Source organism: Ammodytes marinus, assembly GCF_949987685.1.
Source record: "Ammodytes marinus genome assembly, chromosome: 21".
In the NCBI taxonomy this organism is placed as follows: Eukaryota; Metazoa; Chordata; class Actinopteri; order Uranoscopiformes; family Ammodytidae; genus Ammodytes; species Ammodytes marinus.
Genome location: NC_137225.1, coordinates 15572901 through 15588717, shown reverse-complemented (window position 1 = coordinate 15588717; position 15817 = coordinate 15572901). Strand labels below are relative to the sequence as shown.

The 15817-nt window shown below is 41.4% G+C and overlaps 1 protein-coding gene across 1 annotated transcript; it reads left to right on the top strand.

Moving 5' to 3' along the window:
• Positions 1-37: 37 nt before the first annotated feature.
• ccdc191 (coiled-coil domain containing 191) lies at positions 38-15731 on the top strand (the record flags this gene model as incomplete). The annotated part of the gene is made up of 16 exons (XM_080050059.1): positions 38-280; positions 467-602; positions 685-837; positions 4542-4720; positions 4852-5075; positions 6156-6300; positions 6386-6576; positions 6689-6941; positions 8581-9020; positions 11019-11101; positions 11433-11515; positions 11608-11709; positions 11926-12069; positions 13238-13390; positions 14283-14437; positions 15578-15731. 16 exons carry the CDS (start codon positions 38-40, stop codon positions 15717-15719), a joined length of 2826 nt encoding a protein of 941 aa, XP_079906185.1. The 3' UTR covers positions 15720-15731.
• Between the last annotated feature and the right edge of the window lie 86 nt (positions 15732-15817).

Genomic DNA, 15817 nt, shown 5'->3' with positions numbered 1-15817 from the left:
GTAAAACGATTTTCAAATAATCTGCTGATTTGGGGCAATGGCTAAGCTTTCCTGTGTAATAATCCGCAGACACCTGACATTGGCTGAGCTCTCAATTTGCAAACTGAACCCACAGCTCAAGGTGTCTGCAAGCTCCGGCCAGGCAAAGGAGATCATGAGAGCAGCATTTTGTACGGACCCTGTGGCCTCTCTCTTGCAAACAATTTGCTTACACTTGAATTTGTTTTTCTTTCATGAACTGCTGCATGTGAAGGATGGTGAGATCGATCAGTGGAGGAAGGTGAAAAGAATGATTGTGCTTGTGCAGCTGTCTGTATGTGTGTTTTTGTGATGAATGATTTTGTGTTTTCTGCAATGAATGTACAGACAAAATTATTCTTTGAACAATCATCAGACAAATTGGTGATGACCATTTGAGTAAGTTACAAGAGGCCTTCGTCCCTTTTTTCTCTGTCCTTGTCCTAAGCGTGTGGAGGTGGCCTCTGAGTTTGCTGCATCTGAAGTCTTCCCCCAAAATAAATCTCATTCAGGGACCAGCCTACTAGCCGTACCATTGCAAAGCTCTGATCAGTTAAGAGATCATGAAGACGCTTACAGTGAAGGTAGGTAAAAAAAAAACTTAGGAGAAGCGTTATGTAGCCTATATAACAGAGTTGAGCCTATCTGCGTGGTTTCTGCTTGCAGCTCAGGCTCTTCTTGGGGATTGGCTGGGCAGTAAGTTGCGGCTGGAGCTGGAGATGGAGGACGAAGATGACTTGATGTGCTCCGCCGGGAGGAGAAGCCCAGTCGTGTCAGCTAGGCCTCAGCCTGACACTTTGAACTACAGCAACTTCGATGGTACAAAGCAAGGAAGAAAACCGTGTTACTTACCCAACTTATCTGAGAATTATTGTTTTAATTTACCGAAACCGGTTCAAATATGACTTCACATAGCCATAATGACTGAATATTTTACACAACAAAAATAAATCATATAGGACTAATGAATTAAAGCTAGTTTGTAGTAGTAGCAGCAGTTTACTTTAAAGGTCACATATTATGCTAAATGCACTTTTTAAATGTGTTCTAACATATCCATGCGTCCACGGTGTGCCTAGAGACTGCCAAAATATTTAAAAAATAACAATCTCTCCTTTTCTCACTCTCCCCCTTTCTGAAACCCCCACCCCTGCCCCCAATATACTCCAGTCAGAATTCTCCTCGTTTCTGACCTCACAAACTGGAAAGCCAGAAGCTTCCACTGTGCAGCCCACACCCCTATTTCTTATTGGTCCACGGCCCTGACAGACAGAGGGCGAGGCGTATCTGGCTTCGCTTCCGGACAGGGGGCGGGGGCAGCTCAAAGATTGTATATTTACGAGGGGAGCTGCAGCTCTTTTTAAAAGATAGGCCATTGTGAGATTAGGTGAACATCAACATAGTACAATAAATTATCTGAAAGTTTTTTTCAGCAAACAATTAAAGAAAAACGTATTAGGGACCACTAAGACCATATAATATGGCCTATAATAGTACCGAAAAGTGTATAATATGGGAGCTTTAAGCATTTTGTCATTACACCAAACTCTTTGCATTGTTACAATATTTATAATATGATTTAATGGGTTACATAAAGGGTCCCCTTTTGGCCAAAACCATAACAAGAAGAAATATAATCAGTGTTTCTGCCCTACATTAGTTTAATTTAGTTTTATTTGTGCAGATAAACAAGATTAAAATGGCAAGAAGATGCGCATAGACATACATAAATGCACGGGTGGGACAAAAGAAACCCCGAAGGGCTTATAAGGGATGTCCACCTGATATTAAAATACAATAAGGTAAAGAAATAAAGTAAAAGAAAAAAAAGATAAACAAAAATTAAATTAAAGAGCTAAAACAACTACAAAGTCATGTTACAAAAATGAAAATACATTTAAGTACATATAGTAAAAAAGCAAAGTAAAGATGTAACTAACAAGCAAAAAGACAAAATAACATACATTCAGTTTCACACAGTATCGTAAGCTTTTAAAATGAGGTAGGGGAGAACGGGGTAAGTAGGCACACTTTTTACTCTAGTGAGAATTGCTCATCACCAAAACATCTGTCAATAGCCATTCCTACATTAAATTGAAGCTTAAGGTGTTGGCTAGAAATGTGTGTCTCTCTTTTTTTCCAACTTATTGTAATGAAGAAGTAATTTACCATCAAAGACACTCTGACACATTGTGACAACCAACCCCATCAAGGGGTCGGTTGTCACACACTATGGGGTTGTTTGTCACAATGTTATCTTAATGGGAAAAATCTTAAAAAAAAGGCAAGGAGGCAGAACCAAATTTGAATGTTTAATTGCATTGTCAAGTTGACAAATAGGCCTACATAACGTTCTGTAGCCTTGGCAGCTGGTCTAGTTTGGGATGCACTGGGTTGTTTTGATTTTGTTGCCCTTTTTTCTTTTGCTTGCTAGCTGCCTTTTCCTGCTCTATTCTTTCCTTCTCTGGGGTGTCAGTGAGGATACAGCTTGACAATTTCTTTCGTTATTGGGTTCCTTTTCTGGCTGCAGCCTTGAGATAACATGTGACAACCAACCCCCCAAAAAATTTGACGACCAACCCCAACTTGAATTTCTTGCTAGCATCAAGGCCAACAACCATCTGACAACTAATTAGCTTGCTAACCACAATCTAAACTATAGTTTACCCTTCACACTTTCTGAGGGTAACAAGAGTTTTGTTATAAACCCATTGTGTAAAAGCCTAGAAGAAAAATACTGAGAAGCAAAATATTTTGAATTTGACATGAAAAACACAAAACATCCTCTCACCTGAAATGCAGCTGTCTTCCTCCAAGGAAGTCTATGTATGTGACCTCTGATCCCAATTCTGGACCTTTTTTATATCAACATTTCAGAGCTAGCGCGCTCTGGTGGCGAGATATAACGAATGTGACATCCAACCCATGTGACAAATTACCCCGTTCTCCCCTACATTTTAAGATGTTTTTTGAAAGTAACTAAAGATGAGTGTTTACGTAGAGTAACAGGAAAGCTGTTCCAAATGACTGGACCTCTATCCCTTATTGAAAACTGTCCAAGATTTGTTCTGTAAAATTGACGGTGAAGGAGATCTACAGATCTGGTCTGATGACTATGGATCTGTGACCTGGTTATAAAAAAACTGTTAAAAGAAGAGGGAAGTAAATTATTGAAAAACTGGAAAACAAAAGTGCCGATCTGAAGAGTATTCACATCATATATGCTTAACAACTTCAGACTTTGAAATAACGGAGCACTATGAGCGTCCCAACTGGAGTTGGTTACAGTTCTAACAAACTTTTTCTGTAACATAAAAATCGAATCTAGACTGGTTTTGTATGTGCTTGCCCATACTATATTTCCATAGGATATAAAGGGATAAATAAGGCAGTAATATAAATCCATACAAATTTTTCTTGACAGCACGGGTCTTACTCGTCGTATAACCCCAGTGTTTCTCGCTAATTTATTGGACACCTGTGATATGTGTTTTTTCCAATTGAGCTTATTGTCAATAAAAACCCCTAAGGAAACATTTTCGAGTGCATTGTTCGCCATAAAAATTGGCTGGATATGATCAGATAGAATAATATTTTTAGGCTTAAATATCATATAACATTCATTTTGCAACGGGGCTCTCAAGGCTGATTGATGAGTAGGGTAACTTATTACCCCCTAATCTAACATCAATGTTTTGGAAGGAGGTCAAATGAAGACATTTGTTTTCATATGGTTATAAGTGTTACCCCATTGAGAATTTCCACCCAAAACATCCTTGCGTCCCCAAATGCCCCGCTGTCTCAATCCTAGGGGAAACAATACCTACTGTACTAACTGCTTACTACAGTCATATCCGTACACCATGTTACTCAGGTAACAACTTATAAAACACACTAGTGGTTTTTCTCATTTTAACATACATAAGTATGTCATGTATACTGATTTTAGTTCATTTTATGAAGCTTATCATCAGTTTATAGATTGGTTTTCTTCTTTCCAGTTACTCATTAATTAAATTGAATTTATTTCACTGCAGTATGAAAATCATTTTTCAGACGCGTGACTTGACTGAGATAAGAAATTTATCACAGTGAGAATTTTAATCACTTAGTTTTTGTCAGAGGGAAAATATCATAGAAGCAGTAGGAACGCAGTTATGGCTCAGTACTGTGTTCTTCTTTATTGGTGCATTCACAGTCTCAAATACAGTATCTTGTGTTTCACACTCCTACATCACAACTTAGGAATGCAACAGTGTCTTCCGACTCTTAGTCGTGGTTTCAAAGCAAGTCATTTTTTTAACTGCACTACAACATAGTTGAAAACACAATTTCAAAATTGATAGTGAACTGAATGCTTGCTGTAATAGATTCCCTTTCTCAAGCAAGTTTTAAGGTTCGGCACATCTATTTTCACATCCTGTTGAAATTAGCTGAAATCTGTAGCTTATAAAGGTTGACTTGCTGTTATAGCCGTGATATTATAATACTTCTCTTTTACAAACACAACAAAAAACACTTAGATCTGTACAAGTGCCTGGCTGAGGAGGAAGAGCACACTGCTGTCAACAGCTTCCTACAAGACCTGATGGAGCAGGAGGTGTTGGACTCTGGGATGATGGAGGAACTGGCGCTAGATGTTGGACAAACCAGGAAGAGACTGATAAACCCCATAGTCACCATGGAAGCACGACACATGCAGGTAATGTGACTGCTGGGACCGTCGGTTGGGGATACTTGTCAACATGAGCCAATAAACTGGCACGATGGGCACCCACCCGTGCTGCTCGTTTTTCTCAGTTTCTCTTAATTTGCTATTGATTTTCACTTGAGGTGCGTGAGAACAGGGCTCTGCGGGAGGCTGAGAGGCAGAGGCAGCAGAAAGAGAAGGAGGTGCGGTGGGGGGCCAGAGAGGAAGCAAGGAGGAGGGAGAGAGGGGAAGAGAGCAGGAAGAAGCAGGATGCCAGGAGGCAAGAGGAGCTGCTGCAGAAGGAAATGATCCGACTACGCCGCCACATGGAGGAAAGGAGAGGCCTGGAACAGCTGCTTCGACAGAGGTATGGTTTCCACAGCAACAGCTAGCCCTAAGTGGGTTTCAACAATCAACCCCTATATGAAATGTCCCCTCAGCCTTCTCCTGTCTGATTGCTTCGTACTAGACTTGCCTGCTGCTGCTCCACCTTACTATGGTGGAGTAAATTCATTGATGGTAATGCATTTACCGCGCTGCCAGCTCCCTGACCCATACATTGGGACTGGAAAGTGTCATCTGTGGAGGAACAGTTATAATGTCACAATGTGCCTTTCTTTATCGCAACTGTAAATATTTAGTATTTCAACCATGAACGAAAAAAAAGCTAATTGTTGTCACAGAAATATAAATGACACCTTGATGGATTCATAATGTTGCAGCTAAGAAAAGCATTCATGCTAAACATGGTTTAGATGCAACAAGATTGAGTAGGGGAATTATGTGGCGATAAAGCACTTCTGAACTAAGAACCCCCTTGGAGAAATACAAAGGGAGAGGTAGAGTACCTACTAGGAATTATTCACAGTGCACTCAATATAAGATACATAGAAAAAATTTAAAATAAACACAATGCTATGAGTTGACTTTACTGCCATGCTAGGAGCTCTGTGAAACCAAGGCACGTCGGTGCTCTGAACTGCTCCCCAACATGTCGCAGTTGTTAACTTTGTTCACCCTCTTATATTATCCTGTTAGCAAGCTTATATTTGCTAGTTAGCAGCCAACACAAACTACAGCTGAGGCTGATTGGGCTGTCATTAGTTTCACAGCCGCAGGTATTTAATGATAAAACATTGACATGATGGTGCTAAAGTAAAAGTCAAAACCCAAATTGTAAACCTCATGTTGATGCTAGAGAGAGAGTCAAGACAACTTTAATGTCTGTACAAATTATATTTTAAAACCTAACTTGTAATTTTCACGATTGGTTTGAGTGTTAAGGCATTCTGATCAATGGATTGTTATTTTTTTATTTTGTGGTCATAAAAAAGATCTAGCTGAGCACCAAGAATAGAATAATCGATGGCCTAAGAAATCCTAGAAAAATCCCTAATGGGTCCTTGGTATACCAACACATTGTTCATGTATGTTTATTATTCCACAGGGAAAGGGAGAGAGTGGAAGGGCTGAGGTCAGCCAGGAGCCCCCAGTCAGCTCCTCCACTACACACAAAACAGCAGCAGCAGAACACGGAGCGACTACATATTGAACAGAAAATACAAACCAAGGTTCACATGCGTGACCTCAAGGTTGGTATCATTACTGTTTTTTATGGAGTATTTGCAAATTTTGGACAACAAAATTCATCACTGCGGCCCTACATGCATGTTTCAGTGTCTGCAGAGGCATTTCTCTGGATGGTATTCAGTGGTAATGGATCGAAGGCTACGTTTGGGTAAGGCCAAGGCCCTCTGTGACTGGAAGAGGCAGCTGAGAGCGTGGCGAGCATGGCGGGCGCTGGTGTGGACGGAGCAGAGGCAGCGAGAAGTGGAGAGAACGGAGGCGGGGCTAAGAGCTGAAAACAGGCAAGATGGTTAAAGGGTCTTTCATCACAGTATTTATATCCTGATACCCTGGCCACGAACCATTGAGGTTTAAAAATACAATCACATTTGTTTCCTCCTCCTCCTCCTCCAGACAATGCCAGCTGGCTGTAGAGAGCGACCGTAGGCGGTTGCTTCGGCGATGCCTGAATGAGTGGCAGCTATGGTGTCGGATGGAGAAGGAGCAGCGAGAGCTTTTGGCGCGGCAGCAGGAGACCCGGCGCAAGATGGCCGCACTAATAGACGCTGCATCAACAGGCCACGTCAAGGTCACAGAAACCTCCACTTCTCAGACAGTAATGGCCTCACCTGAGGCGGCGCCTAGGCAACCGGAGACCACGGAGCAGGTGAGAGGTGCACTCACAAAACCCTCCTATCATTAGAAACAACGCACAGTGAATACATGCTAATGCTTCCCACTGAAAATAACCTGACAAATCTCATTTAAAAAAAGTGTCACCAAAAAATTAATCAGGACTCACACATTTGCCCTATCCCTGGCAGGTGGTGCTTAAAGGTGTAGTGTGTAATATGACATCATCAAGAAAGTTCTAGAATGCAAACATACCTGGGTAACCCCACCCCTTTCGAATAATAACAAAAGCTACAGTGGCCTTCAAGGACAAGAACAATTCTACATTCTAAACAATGCACCTGATGACATTCCAACTATGACGCTTCCAAAATGGCGGCGCCCATGCCTTGGTCCATGGTATGGAGAAATATGGAGATATAAGAGACCCTTTCTAATGAAAATATTAATAAATCTAAAAAAGATGTTCAGCTATTACGCACTAAATTAAACGTACTTAAAGAGGACCTATGATGTTTTTTGAATTTTATGACTTATAAACGTTGTTATGATGATTCATAGTCATGCTTAACCATACTAAATTATCAAATAATGACTTACATGCATTTCGACGTATTCCCTGCTGACCGTCTGGGGTGTCTGTGCAGAGCACTAAACACTATTCTAGCCAGTCGAGAAGTCACGTCTTCAAAGCGGTCTACCCTTTCATAATTTGTGACGTCGCATAAAAATTTGTGACGTGACCACGCGGATGTTTTCATGTATGGTAATGCTGTCACTTCCCTGTTCGCGTCTGCCTCACGCCCTTATAGGTCCATGCTCGCGCTTCCCGCCACTGAAAGTGTTCCGGAAGGAAGGTAACCAATCACAACGGAGTGGGGTTTGCAGGAGGGGGGGGAGGGTAGCGGAGATGGCCGATGCACAGGCGGAGGGAGCGGAGATTGCCGAAGCACACACACTCAAGTGTTGACAGGACGTGCTGGATCGCCAAAATAAGAGAAAGAGCTTCCCGAAAATCTACATAGTTTTTTGTGATGTGATTCGTGTCAGGTTGCTCTATAGCAGTGTAAAACAAGAAATTAAGACCAGAAAAGTAGTATAATAGGTCCTCTTTAAGGATATTATAATTATTTTCTACCAAGTCTGCTATGAAAAAAAATCAAAAATTCTACCCACTGCAGGTTTAAGGCCCAATTACTAAAGCTATAAATAAGTTTGGTGCTAAACTGCATACCTTTCTTTTTTTTTCTTTTTTTACAAATCTCACATGGGATAAAGTGAACTTTTCGCTGCAGCACATACAGTACACTAGGGATCAAAACTTTTCCTGCTGCTGAAATATTCACAACTATGGAGAGATGGGTAACGATGGAGCAGTGTCGATCTTGGAGCACAGGGAGGCTACAAGTAAGGCTAGAGAGAAATAAGAGGCGTAGGATAGTGGAACAGCTCAGGGGGACGGAAGAAACTATGCAGGGAGGGAGTTCGTAGTGGAGGGGTCAGTAGAGAGGCCAGCAGTCCCCTGGCGTTCATATCAGGATTCCTGAAACTCAGTAAAGATTAAGAAACTTGATATTATATCTGTGTTATCCCCCTTGAGCTCCTTGTAGTAGACCTGAGGGTATGATTTGATTTCTCTCTATATAAAGCTATTCTGTTTCCTTTCCCAGCAGGAGGATCACCACAGGTCAAGCATCTCATCCCCAGACTCCTCCGCAGTGCTTAAGAATAATAATACTCATACTTTGGCCCCGCCCACTCAGCCTTGGCAGGTGACCCGTCGCCATGCAGCACCAACCCCTTCCGAGCTCCGCCGGGCCCAGGAGAGGAGGGATGAGGAGGGCGCTGGCTGTTTGGCCCGTTCCAAGATGGCAGCATGGTCGTCGGGCGCAGGTTTGAGCTTTGAGAACAGACACTCGGTCCAGCGGCAGATCATCACGCAGCAGAGGCAACTGTTGAAGGAACAGCAGGAGCAGATCGTGCGTCTGAAGGAGGAGCAGAGCATGGCGGACCTGGAGCTGACCATGGAGAAAACCGCCCAGCTCACACGGCTATCCATGCTGAGAGGCTCCAGCAGACCAATGAGCAACAACTCTGACCGCCCCGAGCAGAGGTAGGACCCCTGCAAAGTGTAAAGCACCCAAGCTCCACATATGTGTGTATTAAAGCTATAGTGCATAACTACTGTCGTCCCCTCCACAGAAGATTAGTGAGTCATCTGCTGTTGTAAATGTTGGTGGTTAAAAGTGGTTAATTAAGGGTTTGCACATCAATCCATTAAGTCTGTAGTTATAAATGTGATTAAATAGTTAATTAAAGGGGGGGGCCAGATGTCCTGCAGTTATTCTACAGAAGGCCATATTTCAAATAGTCATTTGGAGTGATCTACATGCTAAAGGGATACACACCAGTCAACAAGATATATAAAGTGTCAGTACATTACATTTTAGCCATCGATAAAGCCACTAGTTATAACTTACTAGTGTGACTTTTTAGAACTTTAAGTAAGAATCTTTTAGTTTTGTTTAGGTCCATCTACACTATAACACATACTAAAATAAAAAAATAAATTTAACCATTTAAAATTGTTCCAGTGCAAGTTTAGAACTTCAGTCATAGTGAATCCAGCTACAGTAGGTTTATTATTGCATTCAATTATTTTTTACACAGTCAGATTGTAAATAGAGTATAGGAAAGAACAAATAATGGGAAACCTATGTTTAAAAATGCATGTAGGAATTAGGGGTGGGAATCTCTTGGCACCTCACGATTCGATTCCGAGGTCAACGATTCGATTCAAAATCGATTCTCAATGCATCTCGATGCGATCTTTTTTTTTTACGTACATACCTATGTGTGATTTTCAAAAATATATTTAGATACACATCTGAGTTTGCTACTCAGAGTTTGCTAATCACTTCCTACTTTTGTGATGATCATTAAATACAATCAACAGATGAATTACCTTCTCTAATATTGTATTAGAGAAAAAGCTTTTCTTGTCACAAATATGACATTCTATGACCAGTGCAATAATCAATGCAGCTTGCATTTCAACACAATATGGAAGTATGTAAAAACTAAACCGATTCAGTTTTTCTTTCTACTCTTGTGAATCACGTTTCTATAGGATTTCTATTCTATTATTTTATATGTCATTTCAACACATTGTGCAAAAAGTATGGCTTGGAATTCAGCTCTCATACAAAAACGTAAACAGACACAAAGCCAGTGCAGGTCAAATGGGTTTGCTGCTCTCTGCCCTTTTGTCGCCACTTTTAACAACTCGCACTTGTGTGGTGTGCATGCGCAGTGGCGCAGGAAATACTAATATTAAATACTAGTAAAAATAAATAAATAGAAAATATTTTTTTATAAATCGATTATTAACTTTTATGAATCCATTCGGAATCGTTCGAGAGAGAATCGCGATTAATCGGAAAATCGATTATTTTTCCCACCCCTAGTAGGAATATGGAGGTTATGTACTTTTACTGGTACTGGATAAGGTACACTACCCTAAAAATATATTCACTCTTGTACATACTGGCCTCCTATTCAACCCTCTCACTGCAACCCCCTGGACAATATGTGCCCCAAATGTGCTAACTCTAAAACTCCCTTTCAGATGATGTATTAGTCACTTGGGTAAGCTCACATCCCTGGCTAATAATTGTCTGAAAGGATTTATTTTTTACAGAAATAATACCTTTTTAAATGCTTATTGTTTTCAGGATCTACAACAAAGTGAACTGCAGTGAAAGTCAATATCAGCTGAATAGCTTTGCTTCTTAAATACTAGCCACGTAGGAGAGAAGCATAGCAGCTACAGAAGACATGTACAGCTTAGCGAAACAAGGAGTTTCAAAAGTTTCAAGGTTGTGCGAAAGTCGATATGTTTTTGATTGCAGATGAAACACCCTTTCCGAGAAGTCTAGAAAAACCTTGAACTGAGTTTGTCACTGTTTCCAGTAACAATGGACCGTTGAACGTCTGTCGGTCAAATTAATTAATAAGACACTTGGTCTGAATATAAATTTGCATTGTGAATGTGCAGACAGAGTTATGACGGCCTTTGTTGTGCTCTTGGCTGTGATTGTTGCTGCTGCAGAGTTATAGGAGAACCTGACAGTCACTGTGCACCTCCGAGAAAAGCCGTCACGCGCCCAACGTGCCCTCATCCAGTCGTCACAGGTCAGTCTGCAAGGTTCCTTCACTCAGCAAGACCAAGGCATGCAAATCCCATGTAATATGCATATTACTGTATAAACATAAATAGCGGGTGCCTATCTTCTTCGAGCAGAATGCTGTAGCTCTTTTGTCCACAGAATTGCTTGACCCTGAGTCACACATAAGAAGAGTATATAGTCACACAACAGTAGGGCTTATGTATACTGTCCCATTCAGTTACGTGGTCAGAATATGAAATCGCGAATCAAAAAAAGCAAATCAAACATTAACATTCACTCAAGAGAAAGAACTTATGCTAACCCCCCCTTGCCCCCGACTCTCCCTCTCTTTGAAGCCATGGAGGCCCGTGCACGTCAACGAGCAGAGCGAAGGAAGGAAATCGAGGAACTTAAGATGAAGAGGGAAGAGGATAAACTGGTAAGAAAGCAATGAACGTGTAGGATAAGTAGCAAGGTGTGGCTGTCAGAAATGTTTATGAAATTTAGATTTGAATTTTTTTTACTTTCCAGGCTGACATGAAAGCTGCTGAGGAGCAGAGGCAGAGGGAGGAGGAGGAGGAGAAACGCAAAGTCACTGAAAAGAAGAAGATGGAGAAAAGGCAGGAGAGAGAGGTGAGATGCCTTTCATGTTTTATGGATGTTTCAGATAAAACCTTTGTCAGAACACAGGGAGCTGTCCTCTCCGAGGAGCAATACTGTGACATGTAGCAGGGCTCTATTCCTGTGGCACATCGCAGCAAATCGAAATATTTATTGTGTGTGTGCGTGCGTGCATACGTGCATGTGTGCGTGCGTTTTGTGTGTGTGTGTGTGTGTGTGTGTGTGCAGAGGGAGGAGGAAAAACAGAGGCAGTTGATAAGGCAACAGGAGCTGTTAAAGCTGGCCCGTCAACATCACCAAAGAAACTTATTGCTACGGCGAGGCCTGGAGCCATGGAAACGCCTCATTGAGCTCAGACAGGCCAACGTGCAGGTAGATCCCCTGCCAGTTTCAATACAACATCATACAGAGTATTTTCAGTCCTTCAAAAGAACACATTATGAACCCAGGGGCTGAGCGCCTGCTTAAACTTTGACGCACACAAAATGAAAAAAAAAACTGCAAACCCCATTTTCAATCATGCACACAGAAGAGGGAAACAATAAGTAAAGTAAGGGAGGAATTTTGACTTTCAAGAGTAAATCAAAGTTATGGTACACACCATGGATTTGAATAATAAAAAGTCTCGCTGGTTATAGGCGTGCTTGTACATCAAAATAAGTATAAGCATACAGCACTGCATTTGCATTCGTTGGTTGGCAAGAAGGCAGTCACGTATTAAAAGTTTTTTTTATTTATAATTCAAATCTTTGCAATAGGCTGGATGTTTTTTTATGGCTCATAGACTATTGGTGGACATGATGCCTTCCAGTGTTTTTCATGCTGAGGGGCTTGTGTAGTTATTCATTTTCCACCATAGGAAGATTATTAAGAGTAATCTATCCTAAAAAAAATTGAGATTCAGAGGATAGGCCTACAAGCTTTTTTTCCATTAGCTTGACTAGCCAACTGCATTAGTCAAATGCCTCGGACAAATGTCATAACACTGCCGGGCTTATTACCATTATTATTAAAGGCATGCTCAGCGATTGTAATCCAGAATACTTTGTCAAAATCAGCTAATATCTACTCACCATCAGATACCTGTCCGTTGTGTGTGTGCGCTGAAAAAAAAGTTAGGTGGAGTAGTTGATTGTTATTTCTGTTATTGCTATGAAGAACTACCACAAATCGTGAGCTGTGTATCCATAGGCAACCCAATGTAACGCATGTAATGGACTGATAATTGTTGGCAATGAGCAAAGTGTTCTGCTAAAAATAGTCATTCAGAAGGAAAACATTTAAACACTCCAAGCCAAAGGCAAAGCTACAAAACATATCTTCCTTGGATATGCACACAATTGAGCACACACACTCCGACACAAACAAAACAAAACCGCTAAAGCTCTTGTGCATACATGTTAAACAGCTACAAAGAAGCCCTTTTTGTTAGATGTGAGAAGCAGTCAAAGACAGGCCATTGTTTCAACCTGGCACATATGACTGAGTTTGGATGCATTTATCAGTTCCAATCGACACTTTTCTTTTCACTCCCTGCCAGCTGGCCCAGACTCACCACAATCTCTTCCTCCTGAGGCGGTGCACTCTAGACTGGCAGCAATCAGCAAGAGAGTCCCTGAGTGAGAAACAAACTTCTGCAGACCAACTGTACCAGCACTTCCTGCTTCAGAGGAGCTTAAGCTGCTGGAAAAGAGTTTGTACACAAACACACACAAAAACACACACACACAATCAGGATTGCAGTTTACCCTTCATCTACCAGTGTCTCGAAGCATCACCTATTCCTGATCTACCCTCCTTCATGCACTCAATTATATTTTCAGGTGTCCTTAAAGTGGCTACGAGGAACCTTTGGCGGCTGGCTGCCCCTATGAACAAAAGCGGTAGTATTTTTACGACGCCAACTGTCTTAAAGCTGTTTTCTAGCGTGTGCCGGACGGTGCGAGTGTCAAATGATTAGGAACGCAATATAGTGCATGTCCATGTTGTAAGTGCGAGGGCACAGAATCTTTTCGGCTCCGTGAGAGTGGTTAGTGACACTGCATCAACTCAATGCCAGTCAGTGCCACACACACACGATTGCAATGAGTTGATGCAGTGTCATTAACCACTCTCACAGAGCTGAAAGATTCCGTGCCCTCACAGAAAGCTACTCAAATCGCATTGCTGCGCTCAATGAAATCTGCGACCAATACGAATATGTGACCATAGTAGAGCCTGTATGCGCAAACCGAAAATCGGACTAGGTGTGCAACCAGACCAAAGGCATTAATAAAAACTATATAATAACGGCTTTCTTTGCACTGATGGTCTCGTTTGCTGTTAAAGGTAATTTATGATTATCAGAGGGAAAATTTGTCTGTTTTAAAGATATTTAAAAGTTCCTCGTAGCCACTTTAATGTGAAAAAGTTTAAACAATTTCTTCCTTTCTTATTGAAAGTAGAGCCATCATCGCCACTGGAACTGAGTAACTTGCCATTTAAATTTGAATAGCGACATAAACTGCTTGTTCCACTGCAGGTCAGTCAAGAAATACCCTTAAAATGAACATATCTCTGATCTGAGTAAGTGTTGTCCGTTTCAGCTGAAGGACTGGCGGATGATCCAAGAGGAGCGAGCCGAGCGTTTCCGCCGCACCCACATACTGAGGAGGTTTCTGCTGGCGCTGCTGGACCACGTGACACAAGAGAGGCTGGTGGAGTGGGACCGCCAGGAAATGGCTCAGGAGCACAATAACATGTATGATATATCTCCATGACCTGACGTGTGTGTGTGTGTGTGTGTGTGTGTGTGTGTGTGTGTGTGTGTGTGTGTGTGTGTGTGTGTGTGTGTGTGCGTAGAACAAAACCAACTTACAGGCTATCTAATTAAATTGAGCTTGCAAAAAAATTCAATTATGAGGTCAGGGCAGTTTGGTTACGGTCTATCAGAAACGTCAGTGCATTTAATTCTTATAAATTGAATCCATTTTTACTGTATAGAGTAGACACTTTAGAGTCTATTCTATAAAGAAACGTCATTTGCGATACAGGCGGTTATTCATGAACAACTACTGCAGAATGATTAAGGTTTGGCACTGGAATATGCATTATTCATCAGAAGCTGTTTACCATAAAGGATGTATTTTCCACTCAAACTTCCTGTGCATAAGATTGTAAATTACACCGTCATCTTCTTAAATCCACTCAAGTGACTCATGCAGTATTTGCTGTTAGCTATAAATCACTGTAATTAATGGAGTCAGTTAGGGCATTTTGCTGCTTAAGTAAAGAATAATAATAATAATAATAATAATAATAATAATAATAATAATAATAATAATAATAATAATAATAATAATATTGCTAAACTTGCTGGCGTAGCATAGCGTCCTGGGTAATTAAAAATAAATAAAATTAAAATAAAATCTCCAATAATACCCTCAGTCAATTAATTTTGTGATTACAGCTAATATAGGGGGTTAAAAAAATGTATGCTTTTTTGTTTTTGTTTATGCTAACATTTGATTATACGCTATTAAACCCTCAGCCTGCTGGGAAATTGCTCGGTTTGCAGGTTTTTGACATTGAGCAGCAATGTCCGACCTGAGTGAAAGCAGACATGCTGTCCTTCGGTAGACGTGATCAGAATAGAAACCATAATATGAGCGTTTACAAACTTTACAAACAAAGAGTTTCTTAGGTTGGGTCGGCTAAATGACCACAGGCTGTGTGTGGGTGAATTCCCACTGGCTTCCTCGCTGCCATTTTCAATGAACCCCCAGTAACAACATGTGAAAACTCATTAGCTGTTGTCAAAACCCAGAGGTCTCCATAATTCAGTTCCTTATCGCTCACTCGCTCTGTTCCCCCTCTGTCCCTACATTCACCTGCATTTCAGACGGGTGCTGCACCGATGTCTCCTGGCCTGGAGGCAGCTTCCGTGTCTGCTGCGCAAAGAAAGAGTGAAGGAGGAGCGGCGGGAGAAGCTGTTGCGGAAAGTGGCCGAGGTTCTGCCTGACTTCTGCTCCCATCCACTGTAAAGCCTCTGGAAGAAACTCCTACAGCAATACATACAGGCCAAACACACACTTCTCCATAATTCAGGAGACAAAACAGATGAATACACATGCATGTTTTT